The sequence below is a fragment of the Varanus komodoensis genome, unplaced genomic scaffold (genome assembly GCF_004798865.1).
Source record: "Varanus komodoensis strain SLA01 unplaced genomic scaffold, ASM479886v1 scaffold26, whole genome shotgun sequence".
Classification (NCBI taxonomy): Eukaryota; Metazoa; Chordata; class Lepidosauria; order Squamata; family Varanidae; genus Varanus; species Varanus komodoensis.
Genome location: NW_025335684.1, coordinates 1,719,255 through 1,736,086, shown reverse-complemented (window position 1 = coordinate 1,736,086; position 16,832 = coordinate 1,719,255). Strand labels below are relative to the sequence as shown.

The following is a 16,832-nucleotide window of genomic DNA, read 5'->3' as shown; positions in this document are numbered from 1 at the left end:
TCCAATCAGCGCCGACATGGGCCGCGAGGAAAAGAAGCCGTTCGAGGCAGCCACGCCCCCACGTCGTCGTGACAAGCTGATGCGCATGCGCCGGCTCTGAGAGCCGCGTGCCCAGTGAGCCGGATTTACCCACCGTCCTCTCTGACATCAGTTGTACACCCGCAACCCTCACTTCCGGTTTCCATTCGAACTTCGCCCTAGGGGAATATCAGTTACATAATATACAAGGGCTAGCCGCTCTACGCTGCCCTCCGTAGTCTCTATGAACCACCGGAAGTGTCCGTACTGTCATTTGCGCTTCTGGCAACTTAAAAAGATTCCTCAGTCCATTCGGACCCCGGCGAGGGGACAGAAAATCCTCTGAGGTACGTCCGCAGACCTTCGCGCGCATCTCTATACGCGCACATGCCTAGTTCGGGCTCGGAGGGATTCGGCGCATTATATCCCGGAAGTGCTCCGCTCTAGCCTTCCCCGAGCTCTCCGTCGGAGGGAGGTGCGGCGGCGGCAGGCGCATGCGCACCGGCGGCGTCTCCGTGGAGAGGACGCGCTCGGCGCGCGCGGGGGCGGTGTCGCCGCGGCCCGCTTCCGAGGGGCGGAGGCGGGGCGGGCGCGCGCCTGCGCCGTGGGCCGCGCGCGCCTGCGCAGTGCGAGGCTCGCGCGCCGAGGCGGAGCGGCGGAGGATGCCCCTGAAGTTATTTATAATGTCGGGCCGGCCGCTGGTGACGTAGCGAGGAGTCCGGGCGGCGGGAGCGGCGGCGCGCTTCGTTGGCTTCCCCGCCGGGCCTGCGCCGCGATGGAGAGAGCCGGGCCGGCGCCTCAGCCGGAGCCGGACTCCGGCGGCGCGTGCTGAGGGCGGGAGCGCGGCGGCGGCGGCGGCGGCGGCCCCGGAGAGCCGGCGAGAGCCGTAGGTGAGGGGGCGGGGACCTGCCCGGCCCGCGCGCCTCGTGCCGCCCCCCCGCGGAGGTCGATAGGTCCGAGGGCCCGGGCCGCCCGTTCCGCGCCGCCAGGGCTCGCGCCTGCTCCCCCGCCCCCGGGAAGGGAATAGGTTGCGGGGCGCACGGGCGCCTCCCTCGCCCGCGCGCGCGCCTCGCGCCTCTTGCCGCCCCAAGGGGGGCAGGTCAGTAGGTGAGGGGGCGGAGGCCCCTTCCCTGCTTCCCCCCCGTGGCGCATCGGCGCGGGGAGGCCCGGCCCGGCCCGAGCCCCTGCGCCCCGGGGGCTCTGCGGGGCGGCAGGAGGGCAATAGGGCGCGGGGCAGAGGCGCGGGGGCCCCCTTCCCCTTCCCCCTCAGCCGGCTGCGGCTCCTGGCCGCTCCCCCGCGGGCGCCGCTTGGGGCACAAAGGCGTCGCTCTCCCCGGTCGGAGCTGGAAGCCACGCGCCCTCCGCGCCTGTTCCCCTTCGGGAGCTGCGCAGGAAAGAGGAAGGGGGTTCGGGGGTGAAGGAGCCCGTTTCTGCCTGCTTTCTGAGGGGAGGGTTGTTTTGCGGGGGTTGCTATCAGGCTTCCCTCCTTCCCTCTCTTCCTTCCCTGCCCTTATGGGAAGAGGGGGATGCCCTCGCGGCCTCTCTTCTCCGGGCCACGCCTGAGCAGTACCTCTGGGGGTGAAGGAAATGGGTCTGGAAGAGGGAAGCAGACTCCCCCCACTTCTCAGCGTTGCACTGCTGCGGACATATTGCAAACATGGAAACAAAGCTGGTCAGAAGGGGTCTCCCGGGCCATCTAGTCTGACCCCCAGCTCCAGCCAGCTCCGCTCATGTAATCCCCAACTAAATTTTGGGGATTACGTTAAATTGCACGTGTTCTCCGGGCTGGAAGAAGCGATCAATAAGTTGCTTAGTGGGCTTTCCATGGTCCGTGGGCTTTCTTGGGTGCCTGTCATTCCAGCCTTGCACTGAGGTCCTCTTCATCTTTCCCTTTTTCCTCTGGGTGAGTGTGAAACCCTACTAGGACCTTACTGTAGTATCAGTTTTTTGCACCACTTCCTAAGAAAGGAATTAGTAGGTTGCAGGGGGGCATGAGCTTGCTCCTCAACCTCTGACTTTGGCTCTTCTTTATACCCCTCTCCCCTTGGTGGGGCAGTTAACAGGTTCAGCATCACTGGGACAATCCACATCCCCCATTAGATTCTGCTTCTCAGCAGTAGCCTCCAGACAGTGGAACAATCTCTGCCTTGAGACTAGCCTGGCACCAAATTCTGTCCCTTTCTCAGTGCCAGATTAAGCATTTTAAAACATAATTTAATGGCTTGGTGGTGGGGGTACTAGCTTAAGTATTTATTTATTTATTTATTAAACTTTTTCTGTACCATGGTTCATGAAAAATCTCATGATGGTTTACAAAATTTACACAGGTCAGCTTAGGATCCCATATTGTTTTAGCTGCTCAATTTATAATGTTAATAATTGGGAGCAGTTTGGTGCTGTTGTATTGGCTTATGGTCAAGTTTCAAGAACTGTTGCAAGCCACCCAGAGAACTTCAGCTATTTGGCCATGTAGAAATGAAAGTAAATAAAGGTAATAATATTTTGTTCTCACTGTTAACTCCTGATCTTTTATTAGCTCCTTAGCTGCATGGGGGCCAGGCAGCATTGAGCATGTGGGCTTAAGTAGCAGCTTCCCTTTCATGTTTATTTCAGTGGTTGGATTCTGTTCTCTTTTACAGCCGTAGGGAGCCAGAGAGACATGTAGGAAGGGAGAATGGGTCCCCAAAGCAGTGGGTGTTAGTTAGCCTCCCCTCATTGATGCTCTGGCCCAGCTTGCCCATCCAAGAAAGAGAGAGGACCAAGATAATATGGGTTGGGGAGGAAGGGATTCCCCCTCACTGTCTCCCCACCTAATGGATGGGATGGGTGGTATCAGGTGTCACATGTGGAAGAAGTTGGGGGGGGGCAGGGAGCAAACAGGTACGAGGGCAGAAATTCTTCCTGTAAGTGGACTTTTCTCTCAGCCACTTCCTCATGTGTGGGTTCTGCATCCCTTCCTCCTCACCTTTTGATTGCAGCCATCTTTTCTCTTTCCCAGAGGATGGGGAAGGGCATGCTGGTCTTGGGACGCACCCCTCCCTTGCCGTCTTTGGGGGTGGCCGGCGTTTACTCCATGCTTGAGAAAGGAGCTGGCGGGCAAGGCCTTCCAGCTGGCCCAGGAGCGAGCGGCTGCGAACATCTGTGTCTTGTCCAGTGGCAGACCTTCTGACCCTATATTTGCTGCTCTTCTCCCTTCACAGGCAAGGTGTGTTTAAGTATCCTGGGAAGTTAGATCTCATCCACTGCACCTGGAAACATCAGGCTAGACTCTTCCATCTTGTATCCGTGCCTGGAATGGAAAGAAATAGATAACTGTCTTCGTGTTCTCCAAAGGATTTGTCTCCCCTTGCCCCTGGAAAGGGGGCAAGGGGGTGTCTTGGAGGGGTGGAACGCCCACCTCACCTGGAAGGGCACCTGGCTTGGTTCACTCCTGGCCTGTGCATCCTTGGCTCCAGGGTTTCCTCTGTTTTGCATTTTCCTCGTGGAGCTTATTCCACCGGGATAGACAATGCCGTGACCGGCCGCAACGCTTTCCGCCCACCAGCCCCGCAAACCGCGCACCAGAGAGTTGAGCTCGTGGGGCTGGAGGACGCAACATGGCTGGCAGTGGCTACACAGACCTACGAGAGAAGCTCAAATCGATGATGCCTTACCGGGACAACTACAAGAGCGGCAGCACGCGGGACCCGGCGGAGCCCCCCTACGCGGGTGGGGGCGGAGCTGCCGAGCGCAAGCGCAAGTACCACGAGGAGTCGGACTCGGAGTCCAGCGACGGCGAGGAGCACCAGCGCGAGGAGGAAGAGGCCCAGAAGGTGAAAAGCGGCATCCAGCAGCTCCGGCTCTTCAGCCCCGAGGAGTGCGCCAAGATCGAAGCCCGCATCGACGAAGTGGTCTCCCGGGCCGAGAAGGGCCTTTACAAAGAGCACACGGTGGACAGGGCCCCTCTCCGCAACAAGTACTTCTTTGGGGAGGGCTACACATACGGGTCTCAGTTGCAAAGGCGGGGCCCTGGCCAGGAGCGGCTTTACCCGCGCGGGGACGTGGACCCCATTCCCGAGTGGGTCCACGCGCTCGTCATCCGCAAGCTGGTGGAGCGGCGGGTGATCCCCGAGGGCTTTGTGAACAGTGCCGTGATCAACGACTACCAGCCCGGAGGCTGCATCGTCTCCCACGTGGACCCCATCCACATCTTCGAGAGGCCCATCGTCTCCGTGTCGTTCTTCAGTGACTCGGCCCTCTGCTTCGGCTGCAAGTTCCAGTTCAAGCCGATCCGGGTCTCCGAGCCAGTCTTCTTCCTGCCTGTGAGAAGAGGCAGCGTGACCGTGCTCAGGTAGGGAACGTGCCGGGCGGCGCGGCTCTCCCCGTCTCGGCCAGTTGCGGCTCCAGCACTGTTTGCCTTTTCAGGGAGCGTGGCAAGAGGCCCACATGTTGCCACACAGTCTTGTTTTATGACCCTTGCCCATGTTTTGCAAACACCTTTTGGGGAGCAGAGCCAGAGGGAGAGTGGCCAACCCATGCATGCTCTCTGAAGCTTTTCCAGTGGTCATCTAATGATTCATAGGATGTTTCGGATTTTTTTCCCGGTTCCTCAATGACAATACCTCTAATGGAGGATGAGTTTCAAGTTTCTTCGTTAATATTTGTCTTAGCAAGGTGCACTTGCAGGAGGGGTTGGAGCTGTTCTGGAGGCATTCTGTTTGTGTGCAAAGGAGCATGAGCCAGTCGAGGTGAATGAATACGCCGCTCTGAGTATGCCCCATGGTGCCCATGGGCTCCTCAGCTGATAAAAAGGTTGTGGGATGGTTTCCTTGGGAACAGGAACTTGAAAAACCGTTGAGGCAGGATTCATAAGAGCGGTGGGGGGAATTTGTTTGGAAGCAGAGTGGATTGAAGTTGGGCTTGGGATAAACCCCACCCAATTTCCCTGTGTTTTGAACAGAAATTTTGAAGTAATACCCTTGTTTTGAGTTTCCCAAGTCAGAAAAAATGGTGGTCGAACAAAAGTGAAAGGTAGAAGTTTCCCCGTTTGTCCCAGAGAGCAGGAAATCCATCAAAGTAATGAATGTGTCGGGGGAAATAGAAAGTTACACAATTGACCCGACAGCTGGAGTCAACGTCAGCCACAGCGTGACTTGTTTGGAAGGGGTGTGTTAGCGCTTTTGCCTCCTTGATGGCACCTTCCTTGCAGCTCAAGTTGAAAACTGGCCTGCAGCAAAGTTACTGTCTGCATAAAGGTAAAGGTTTCCCCACGACATTAAAGTCCAGTCATGCCTGACTCTCGGGGGCGGTGCTCCTCTCCGTTTCCTGGCCGAGGGAGCCAGCATTTGTCCGCAGACGGTCTCCGTGGTCATGTGGCCGGCATGACTAAACACCGAGGTGCACGGAATGCTGTTACATAGAAAATACAAATTGATTTGAGAGTCATGTGCTCGCAGCCAGCTCTCCACAGGAGCATTTAAAAGACACAACCCAAATACAAGCTTTATAATGTACTCTGCCTGTCATGCTAAGCCTTGAACTTGCTTAATGCGGAATTGGCACGCGCCTTTGCCCATGTGGCTCCGTCGGAGAGCTCTCACCCTGCAGTGGATGATGTACATTTATGGCACAACTGTCGACATGTTTAGACAGGGGGGGAAAAATGCCCCGCAGCCCCCAGCACGCTAACCAGGGAACGTGAGAGTGGCACGATGCCTTTTCCGTCTAAACATGCCCAGGATTGGGTTTTTATTTGCAATTTACTGCCAGCTGTCTAGGCACTAGGCACTTGCAAATAGGCTTCATGGAAGCGTGGGGCCTTTAAGACACACCTTTATTTTCGAGTCCACGCCACCCCGCTTTGTGCACGGCTGCCTGCGCGCTGAGGTGTTGGCTTACCCTTTTCCGGCAGGCTGAATATGGTAATTTAGCAGAGCTCTCCAAAGCAGTTTCCACTGGCTGCAAAGCTAGGAGTGCTGTTGAGCAGCTCATGGTGCTGTTTTTCCCTACAAGTCCGCCGCTCTCTGGCCCTGCTTCCTTGTCTCAGAAGCTGACACTGGGCACGTAGTCTAGTCTTGCCCGTGAAAGCCTCTCCTCCAGGTGGTAGGTGTAAAAGGGTGGGAGAAGTTGGGTCCAGGATAAGCTTGTGATGGGCTGTATTTTTAGCCTTCTAAGCCAAAGGCAGCTCCCTGCCAGAATGAGTCAAACCCCCTTAATGGTTCGGTGTTGCCATGGCAAAGGGAGGGCAACCGACGGTTTTTGGTCTGAGGAGAAAATGCCTCTGCCAGTCTGAAAAGCTCGTCTAGGGGGTAATGCGATCCTCCGTGTGCGGTTGTAAGGCAATCGCCACATGAGGCAGGAAGGAAAATCTCTCCCTCACACAAACAGAGCCTTACACAATAGTCCAGGTGCATTAATAATAGAGACGAGAGTGCAAGGCATTCTCTCCAAAGAGTCTTGCACACTTTAACTAAGGCTCACACAGAAGTCCATGTGGGCAAGAACTCTTCGGAAGGGGCTGAGCCACTCTGGGAAAAAGGAATTGCAACTTTGACTGGTGCATTTTGGTAGGTTAGGTGGCCTCAGGCATGCAATAACCGGAAATGCTTTTGTCAGACCCCGTGTGTGTGTGTGTGTGTGTGTGTGTGTGTGTGTGTGTGTGTGTACATGTACATGTCACTTCCATAAACAGACCATAGATATGGCCAACTTAGAGCTGACGCTTGGAGCTGATTGGTGCATAATAATGCCGGCAGCCTGAAATTAACGTCGGTTGCTGACCTGGCTCCGGTTTCACGCACCTGCAGTGGTGCAGTTGATGCACGAAATGACGCGCGAGTCCAGCATGACTCTTGGCACAGCAGTCCCACTTCTGCTGCTTCAGTGGCTCTGGGGACACCGGTGCCACGGTCCAGGGGACATGGGACTCGCCCGCCTGGCCGTGTGTGTCTGTGTGACGCAGCTGTGATCCAGGAAGGGTGAGGAGGAAGCTGGGCCTGAGCAGCCCCTTCCTGGTTGTCTCCTCTGGCCTCATGGAGGTCATTCTTACTTGCCACGGGTACCCAGGCAAGCCGCTTTGCACAGGCCTTGCTTGGCCTGCTTCTTTGGACGGCAGGCTGCCCTGCGCCTGGAGCCTTCCGCGGCCGTGCAGAGCTACCAAGCTCCCCCTGTGCCTCAGAGTTTCCACGGTGGAGTAAAGTAGCAGGCATTCTGGACTACCTGTCCACAGGAGCCTTTGCTGAGTGTGTACAGCACACCACTCTGGATGAAGCGGGCCCCGGCATCCCCTCTTCCAGTTCACTGGAAGCGTTCCACGAGGCCCCTTCTAGGCGCAGAAGCTGTCTGAAGCGGGAACAGGCGGGCACGGCATCACCAAGCGCTTTGCCATCGTTGTGGCTGGTCGGATGGCCTCCAAGGAAGGAGGTGGCCTTGGGCAGACGACATGCTGTAGCCATGGCGGTTGCTCCAGTTGGCGTGCCGTGGCTCCTAAGCCCTTGAGCATTAACTCAAAAGCGGCCTAGCCAGGAAGACTGCTGGGCAGAGTGGGGGCTGGCCAGAATACTGCGTGAGCAGCTAGCACTTCCGTTTTTTCTGGGTGTTTCCAGAATGGGGGAGGCTGGTGCTTCCCATCACGGGTGCGCTGGATCTCACACCGTGGTCGGGGAGGACGTGCGCCATCCTAAGTGCAGCTGCAGCTGGGGGACCTGGAGACGCCGGCGTAGCCCAGTGGGAGCAGCACGCGAGTTGCAGCAGCACGACTCTTCATGCTGCTTGGTCAGAGGCACCTCTTGGCAGCTCTGCGTTCTGCCGAAGTCAGAGGGACCTGCCTTGTTCACTTTGCAGTAGCCCCGCATGCCGCTGTGCCTGGATTCGATTGCCATCCCTGCTCCTCCGTCTCTGACAGTGACCCCTCCTGATTTTTCAGCGCATGGCTCCATGCGATTCTAAGTAATGCTTACAAGGTAGGCTAGTGAGCTGGGTTGTGTGCTTGGAGTTTGCACCTCAGATGGGAAGCAAAGAATCTGTAAGAGGTACTTTAGGCACTACAAGGAGGTGCAGGGAAGGGGGTGGGGAGTTGGTGGCGCTTCCTGCATGCCTCCCCGCACAGCACTTTCAGTGATACCCAAACTTACTTTGGCCCCGGAGAGGGCTTGAAATAAGTTGACGGCATGCTCTCCCTCGGAGCCACAGGGATTGTTCTGTTCTTGTTTAGAGAATTCCTGGTAGGAAGTGTTCAGCCTGTCAGGTATGCACAGTTTGTACAGTGCTGATAAGACAGGGCGTAGAGTGCTTTATTTATTTTGCAAGAAGGGATTCCTCCACTGAGAAGAAATGAGAACAATTCAGTTCCCTTCCAGCAGAGGTTATCTACTGTACATCCTGGAATCTTCCACAGCCTAGCCATGCCGTAGCGGTCACCTTGTCCTGCTGAAGTAGATGATGTGGTCAGTTTTACGGTGCTGGATTATGCAGGGGAGGCCCGTGGCCTGTTTTGCAGTATAAACTAAAGCTGGCTTACCGTGTCTGTCCCAGTGAAATGCTTACGAGACCAGAGTGCCCACAAAGCGCAGCAGTTAGCTAGGGCTTAGCTTTACGGAAGTGCTTTACATCCTCAAGTACAGGCTTCAGTTCTCTGGAGGAAGCTGCCCAGATCCTGTGATCCATCACCTGAAGGGGCCCCTAACTTCTGAGGCACAGCACGTAGCCGTGGGAGGAAGGGGGCCCTTCGGCCACGGAACATTCTCTCCAGGACTCCCACCTGCCCCCTGCTCTGATTCAGCCGCACATCAGGCAAACACTACTTCATTTTCATCAGCCTTTTAACCTACATTAGCTTCCTGTTCGCTCCAAGCTGCTTTGTCTCAGCTAAGTGATGCTATGCTACTTTTATCTCAGTTTTTTAGATATATTGTATTATGCGTCACCTGTTTATCATTTGACTAGGTGAGCAATGCAAGAAATTCATTGAAGGGGAGGATGCAAACCCCTTCAAAGAAATAGAAAGCTAATGACTGCACCTTTTGTCTGGGAATTTCTGAAGTGGGATGTGGATTGTGGGAATTGTGCTCCATCCTCCCACTGGGAGAGCCCTAGGCCAGATGAGACTGCTTCGGGCCATGCCAAAGCTTCAGCTTGGCCTCCAAGCCAAGGGGTGCCCCTTAACTATGGGCAAAGCCCCAAGCAGCTGGGCAATTACAGAATCAGTCTTTGGTCCTGCCCCAGCAAGACTCATCCGTGCCTTCATTTACTACTGCTTCTCAGCACCTGCTAGCTGCCCGTAGACCACAGTGCAAATGAGCATGTGCAGAGTGACTTGTCAGTACCACGTGCCCAGAGCGCTTTGGAGGCGTTTGCCAGGTTTCCTGGTCACAGGAGCCTGACCTCAGGTAGGCATGACGTGGGCCTCCCCTTGAATTTAGGGTGTTATGGCATTGCCTGGAATCTTCTTCCTCAGTGACCCTCTGATGGGGACAGCGTATAGCAGGCATACCTGCAGCCTTTCAGCACTGGTGTTGTTCTTGTCTCCCTCAGTGGCTACGCAGCTGATGAAATTACACACTGCATTCGACCACAGGATATCAAGGAGAGAAGAGCAGTCATCATTCTTAGGAAGTAAGTGGCAAATGCTTACGGCGGAAGCCAGTCTGCGCACCCCCCGCCCCGTGAGTGCTGTGCACACCGCTCTGGAAATGGAGCCCGTCCTGGATAACAGGGCTGCATGGCAGGGGAGCTGCGTGCTACAGCCTGGGGAGTGGGGGGAGGAACGGGGGGGGAGGAACATGGTGGGGGACCCAGAAGCCGGGCTGGTGGAACCACCAAGAAAGCACCGAGCGTCTCTTTCAGTGCGAGAGCAAGTGGCAAGATGTGGAAGGCCCGCTTTGCTCCTAGCAGATTCCAGGAAGGACTTGCAAGCATCTTTCACTGTCCTGTTACTTTGGGGCAAGCTCTTCAGCCACTTAAGGTGCTGGGACATGCAGAGAGTTTTCCCCCAGTCTGAACTGGATCATTCAGAATTATCCCCATAGAATTTTGGGGAAGGTGTGTCTGAACAAAAACGTATAAAGTATCTCTGGACAGAAGCTATGCGAAGCACTGGAGCGTTTGATTCTCTGACCAACAGAAGTTCAGCTGAAGCTTCAGGGACTGCGCAGGACGCTTCCTCTACAAGCACTTCCGTTTCTCTCTTCCAGAACCAGACTAGACGCTCCCCGGTTGGAGACAAGGTCTCTGAGTAGCTCTGTGCTGGTGCCAGGCTATGCCTCTGACCGTCTGTCAGGAAGTAACCGGAACCCCATCCTGAAGCCAAAGAGGTCCCACCGCAAAGCAGACCCAGACGCTGCGCACCGGTAAGAGAACCCTCGCCAAGCGGGTGCAGCTGGGGATCTGTGTGTGCGTGTGCACACACACGAGTGCAGAGAGAGAAGAGGGGGTTCTTGCTGCAGTCGTTCAGCCACATCGCGTCCCAGGATGCGTTGACTTGCCTCGGGCGTATTTCTCTTTAGGTTTATGTGAATTGTGCACTTAGGACCTCCAGCGCTGGCGCCCAGATCTTTGTACTGACGCCCGGATTCTGGAATTAATAAATTATGTAAAAACAATAATCACTTCCACTTGCAAAACTAAGTTTTGGGTTGGAATCTGTGGCTGGAGCTGGGCGTGTTGCTGAGAGCAAAGCCTCATTGCTCCATCCCTTGTGGGGGTGAAGTGGAAGAGGAGCCCAACACGCCCCTGGGAATTCTCCAGCTGGCTCTTTGGACCTTAACCATCGCTGCTTGCCCTCGGCCTCTGCGACAGAGGTCAGGGGAGGAGTCCAGGCAAATGAGTCCAAATGTGCTTCGCACACTGTACCAGATCAAAGTGGAAGGAAGGTGGTTCAACTTCAGCTGTGTTGTACATCTCTTTAATCCTCCCCCTTGGGCCTGGCTTGTCTTTTTGTCCTTAGACCTCGAATTTTAGAAATGGATAAAGAAGAGAACAGGCGCTCAGTCCTCTTACCGAAACACAGGAGGAGAAGTCATTTCAGCTCTGAGAACTATTGGCGGAAGTCTTACGAGTATACGGAGGACTTTGATGAGGAGGAGGAGGAGGATGGGAGTCCAGCCCGGAAAGTGAAAATGAGGCGGCATTGAGGGAGTCTGTTCTTTCGCCCCGCCAGGATCTTAGAGGTGACGAGACTAGCTTTCAGGCTGTGAAATGGTCTCTCTTTGCCCCTCTCATCCAGTCCCTCCTTGGCCGAGTCTCATCTAGCTTCAAGTTTGTATTTTCCTTGCCCACCTTTTAGGCTGAAGAGTAGCTGGAACAAACCTGGCTTTGTTTTCTTCTTCTTGTTTAACAGAGGCATCCATATCAATCTGGATGTTTCTGGTCCCGCTTGCCTCCTTTTTCCTGGGCAGTTGGGGCACGCTTCACAGCGGAGGCTATTTTTTTTTAAGGAAAAAAAAGCTATGTCATTTCTGGAGGTGTTTGGGCTGGAGTAGGTTTCGAAGATGCCAAAAACTGACGTGTTTTGAGTTTGCTGAAGGGTTACGAATATTCTTTTGTGTTTGATGCCGCTGCTTCTTAAAAAACATTCTAAACACAGCATTCGATTCGCTGCACACGTGGTGAAGCACTCTCCACAGCACCGTCTCGCTCCATTCCACACCAAAGGGCTCCTAATTTCCGAAACCAATTACCGTGTGAAGTTCTTTTTTTTTTTTTTTCCTTTTGCTCTCCTTCAGAAAGCTGCTTCCCTCCAGCAACTGGAAATCTAAAGCTTTGCAAACACCTCTTGACAACACCAGATGACAAAGCATTTAGGACATGTTGCACTTTAGTGTCAGGGTTTATCCCCCCGCCCCTTTTTGTGTGTTCTGTGAAATGCCATATAATTTTCCCCAACCCCATGACTTGCTTGGGCTAGTGAGCATCTGTGTTTCCTGCGCTGCTAATGAAAAGGATACAGTCTGTTTTCTCTTTCTGTGAAGGATGCTCAGCGGTTCCGTGTTGGGGCTGCCATTTGAGGGCTCATGAGGGGTGGGCGGGAGCGACTCTCGGAGGGGGGAACAGCTTGGCCAGAAACCCCAGGTTCTGGGGGATCCTTCACACTAACAGCATGGGGCACAGTGCACGGAGGTCTCCAGGCCCGCCTGGCAGCGAAGCGGGGCACGCGCGAGTGCCGGCCGAGGAGACCACCCCCCTGCATTGTCCCTGCACCGCGTGTGGACGTTTGCGTGTCCTGTTTCGATTGGCTTCCCCCCGCCTCTCCGTTTTAGAAAGTAAGGCGTTGCCGGTTCTGTTCTCTCTCCCGCTGCTTGCAAATCCATCTCGTGCAGCTGTTTTCCGAAAGGCAGGGGGCCAAGTTAGCGCGCAGGGTTGGGATGGGAAACCTGGTGGAAAGGCGTCTCTCTGGTGGGCCCCTGACGATGGGGGCTTGGGATTGCCACGTGACCGTGGGGACCGGTTCTCGTGGCTGCAGGAGGGCTCGGGCAGTCCTTGCCACGCGGGAGGCCGGAGTGGGGGCGAACTGGCAGGCCACACTCCAGTGCCTTCAGGCGGTGGGTCCAGCCTGCTTTGCCATCACGAGCCTTCCGCTCAAGATCTGTGAGTCCTCCTGCCTGGCTCGGCCAGCTCTCGAACGCGCCGAGCTTCCTGCTTGAACAGGCCTTGAAAAGCAGCCCGGTTGCCCTCAAAATGTTCAGGGATGAAATGTCAGGTCGTCCTAGCGGCCGTACCCCTTTTCCTCCCCCGTGCCTCAGCCTGAAGGAGTCGGAATGTGAGTTTTAATTGCTTAAACCTCCCAGCTTCCTCGCATCGCCCAACCCCGTTGCCCCACTCCGCACTCTCTGAATTCAGCACTTTGCACTAAAGTTGTCAATGCAACCAGTCTCTTCTGAAGTAGCTTTAACTCTCTCTGCCCTGCACTCAGATGCAAGGGACTTGGAGTCCCCCCCGCCCCGCTGCATCAGCACCCCAGCTGCACGCACCTTTTTGCTCTGCCCCCTTGCCCGCCAGCACACGCAGAATTCTAGGAAGCCTCTGCACCGGGGAGGCCGTTCGGCCCCCATCGCGCGGCTCTTGCTGCTGCAGAGGAGCCATGGGAGTTGACCCCGGTAGCACTGCAGCTCGCTTGAAGCAGAGCGTCCCGACCTTCTGCTTCTCTTCGCCATCAGAGCAGCACCCGTGATTCCCGAGGGTCGTGGCTGCATAACGTGAAGCCTTCCTTCAGTGCTGTTGATGATGGGGCCACGGGGTGGATGCACTGACCTCGGTTTTAATATCCCCCGCCCCTTGCTCTGCTCTGGTGGTGTGGCTAGAATGGCGTGCAGGCAGAGCCCCGCACGGCACACGGAAAGGTTCCCAGAGACCTGTTCCGTGGGGTGGAACCACTCTGCTCCTGGTGTTGCAGGAGCCCCAGGCTGCCTGGGGCTTCTCCCTGGCGCGCCACCCAGTTTGGGCAAGGAAAGGAGAGGGAGGCCTGCTTACCTGACTTTCTTAAGGGCTCGGGAGTTTTATCAGATGCACAATCCGCAGCATCTCCTCCAGCCACTTGTTCTGTTCCAGCCCTCCCCGACCTGCTGCCTCCCGGATGTCATGGCCTCCAATCGCCGTCAGCCCCAGCCACCTTGGCAGGGGTCAGGAATCATGGGCGTCATTGTCCCAAGCACTCGGGGGGCACGGGTCAGGGAAGGCTGTTCTGGTCAAAGCATCTCCGCGGTTTCCCGCCACTTTGGAGCTTTATTTTCCTGCGTTTTTGTCCTGTTCTTAACGTTTTTCCTTTGCTTCGCGACTGGCGGGAGCCAGGACAAGTTCAGCCAGTGCCTGGCGGAAGCACCGGGTCCCGGCCTGCTCTCGGGGGGCAGAAGAACTCTGCCGCGTCGCAGCCCGAGCTGGTGCCTGGCAGTGGCGTGGCACGCTAGCTTTCGATTGACTTTTTTTGATCCCCCCTTTATGTCTCTGGCACCAGCAGGGTCCGCAAACTGCTTTCCAAGCATCTGGTAACCGTGGCAGAAAAGCTTGTAAGAAAGATCGCATCATTAGCGGGGGGGATCTGTTGCCTTACCAGCTTGTGCACCTGTCCAAAATTCTGGAACCGTCTGTCAGGAAAACCCATAGGGATGGGTGTGCTTGTCGGCTGCCCCCCAAGCGCTTGACTCCCTTGGGACGGCGTAGCGGGAAGGGGGCAAGGAGAAGTGCAGACACACTCCCTCTTCCCACAGACGCCGTTTCCCCAAGCAACATCGGGAATCGCGCTTTGACCCCGTTCGCAGGTACACGCTGCTGGGCTTCAGCAATTCACTCCACATTTATAAAAAGGAAACTGTTGATAAGATGACTTAATTCCTAGTTTTAATGCTGTTAGTGTGATGCTTAATAGCCACGGTTGCTGGAGGAAGGATTCAGCCTTAAGCTGCCGCCAGAAACCTCAGGCTTTGCATGGCATGAATCCATTTCCAGTGATTGCTGGCTGTTGAACTCGAGTCAGGAGGCAAAAGCGCCTATTTGCTCCGAGATGCACCTGGGTTTCTCCCCTTTGCACCCCCCTCCTCCCAAGCACACACTTTAAAATAAAGTTCTGGCTGACTTTTTTGTGTTTTTTTAAAAATAAATAAAATTCTAATTTTTTGTTACAAATAAAATAAGTGGCAATATTTTTTTTCTGTAATTTTTCATAGGAAAAAGTGTGATTTGTAAACAAATTGTACAGTTCTGAAGTTTGAGATACACAAAATAACCGTACTGCGTGGCACTCTGTAAATGGGGGGGAGGGGAGAGATTATTTTCCGTACAGTACAGTGTATTTGGGGAGAAATCTTTTAATTCGGGTTGATTTAGGAAGAACTATAGTTCCCTGTCAGGGTTTGAAATTTCTTTTTTTTTTTTTCTTGTATAGAATGCTGCATTTAACTAAATAAAAGCCGAAAGCATCACTTGATTCAGTCTGGTGTTTGGTTAATGTGCCTTTTTAACTGTAATAGCATTCCAGGAGTGGCATGTTCATTGTTATTCTTAAAAACAACCCTGTAAGGTAGGTCAGTGCATCACATTACAGAAATGGGGTGAGAAGCAGGTAAGAATGGAATACCGGCCAAAGCGCTGACCTGGCAGAGGTGGATTTTGGGCAAAGGCTGGACGGGCCCAGTCATCATTCTTGTGCCCCCTGCAAGCATCTGCAGCCCAAGGACCCCCTTCCGTTTCAGAAAAGCTCTCTGGGGCCATGATCCGGCAGTGCTGGAGCTGTATGTTTGCGAGCCGCTCTGAGGCTTCGGCGAATGGGGCGGCATAGAAGTTTCCTAAATAAATAAAAATAAATAAATAAGAAGGCAGACCAGGAACACGGGCATGGTGTCGGCCGAGACTCGGGCTGCGCTTGCGAGGACGTCGGCTGTGCCTGCTCTCTCCTAAGCCGCCATGGCTTGCGTTACTTCATTACTTCGTTTTTGTACCTCCCAATAGCCGAGGCTCTCGGGGCAGTTAGCTCAAGTTAAGCAAAAGTTTAAGATTCACACCAAGTGTCTCTAAAAGAGCAAGACCATAATTGCGGTTGCAGTGGCTGCTATTCAGCACAGAAGCATCACATCCCTTGGACTGCACCCCTCTTGGCTTAGGCAGTGGGGGAGCCCGGGCTAGAACACATCCCTGGAGTGAGTTTTAATGCTGTTCTCCTCTGGGGAGCTCCGAGGCAAGTGAGAGCCACATCCCAGTCTTGTCTTCTTGCAGCGTTCCAGGCCCACGTTGTCCAGCGCACAAACTCCAGGACGGGGGGCGAGCTAGCCTGTCTTAACAACCAGATCCAGCCGGCTGGATTTCCGAAGAGGGGCGGCACCATTCCTTAGCGTTTCCCCTTCTGCCAGTCCTCTGGTGATTTCTCAGATCTTGTACACCTGCTTGAAAAGGCTTAAGGACCGGTAAAGAAACATTTAAAGCAACAGTGTGCCAATATTTTGGCCCCAGCCTTTTGCCTTCAGCTCAGCCCTCCACTGGAATCCCGCCCCCCACACCGAAAGACAAAAACGAGCTCTTGAACCCAGACCTGGGGCTTAAAGAGATTCCACACTTTAAAAAGCAAACCTGGGTCCTGTGTTACCCTCTTAACCCACAAGATGGTGCAAAAGGCAAAGTCAAGATTCGTGATGGTGCTTGTGGGGGGGGGGGGGGTGTGGATGTGAGGCCAAGAGGTGCAAAACCTCACATTGCAGATCAGGTAAAGTGGCGTTGCAGAAGGGAGGGGAAGATTCTTGGAGAAAGCCTGCTCTTCTGCCAGAGAGGCCCTGGCTTTGTAAAAATAGCAAATAGCCTTGAGTGTATGGGCAATGCCTACTAGAAAGGAAAAATAATCCGAAGGCCAAGAAGCCTAGAGTAATACTTGGTGTTAATAAGGTCTTTTTTTTCCTCCTGGGATCAGTGCAGTGAATTATGCAGCTTTAAAGCGAACACTGAAAAACCAGACGACCCCAGGACTTACTAATAAATTAAAAGTCCCCCATAACTTTTCTCCTAATTTTGATTTTGAGAATACAGCATCAAGAAATCACTTTCAACTTCAGCAGTACTTCTAAAGGAAACTTTTATCTCTGCCTCATTCAAATTTTTTTACAGAGGGCTCAAACGATGGTCATCTTGCATTTGTGGCCATCCCAAGACTTCCCACAGTTTCTTCCATTTTTCCCCTTATTTCTAGGGCGGAGAGAAATTAGCAAGGAAGAAAAGATGGAGGTATGCGCAGTCTTTAAATGACATTAGCAGTCATTAAAAAACGCACACAGAGATCTGCAGTGTAACCTTTGGTCCCTCTGCTATCCAAAGAGTCGTCCCTGGGATTGAAAACAGTTTGAGTGACTGATGAGCACCTTGGG

The 16,832-nt window shown here is 54.4% G+C and overlaps 1 protein-coding gene across 4 annotated transcripts; it reads left to right on the top strand.

The window, feature by feature from the left end:
• Positions 1 to 346: 346 nt before the first annotated feature.
• ALKBH5 (alkB homolog 5, RNA demethylase) lies at positions 347 to 14,911 on the top strand. 4 transcript variants are annotated; one of them, XM_044433531.1, is made up of 5 exons: positions 347 to 365; positions 3,219 to 4,348; positions 9,529 to 9,609; positions 10,188 to 10,343; positions 10,940 to 14,911. In XM_044433531.1, the coding sequence occupies exons 2-5, from the start codon at positions 3,615 to 3,617 to the stop codon at positions 11,124 to 11,126; spliced, it is 1,158 nt and encodes a 385-aa protein (XP_044289466.1). In that variant the 5' UTR covers positions 347 to 365; positions 3,219 to 3,614; the 3' UTR covers positions 11,127 to 14,911. The 4 variants fall into 4 exon arrangements, with proteins under 4 accessions (XP_044289466.1, XP_044289463.1, XP_044289465.1 ...); XM_044433528.1 differs by lacking the exon at positions 347 to 365 and adding an exon at positions 765 to 908; XM_044433530.1 differs by lacking the exon at positions 347 to 365 and adding an exon at positions 1,488 to 1,921.
• The last annotated feature ends 1,921 nt before the right edge of the window (positions 14,912 to 16,832 follow it).

What these genes read in the sequence shown, in the direction of transcription:
- ALKBH5 (XM_044433531.1), top strand. Translation starts at nt 3,615, where the DNA reads ATGGCTGGCAGTGGCTACACAGACCTACGAGAGAAGCTCAAATCGATG. An exon ending in GGCAGCGTGACCGTGCTCAG is followed by an intron (nt 4,349 to 9,528) that starts GTAGGGAACGTG and finishes TGTCTCCCTCAG; the next exon opens with TGGCTACGCAGCTGATGAAA. An exon ending in GACCCAGACGCTGCGCACCG is followed by an intron (nt 10,344 to 10,939) that starts GTAAGAGAACCC and finishes TTTTGTCCTTAG; the next exon opens with ACCTCGAATTTTAGAAATGG.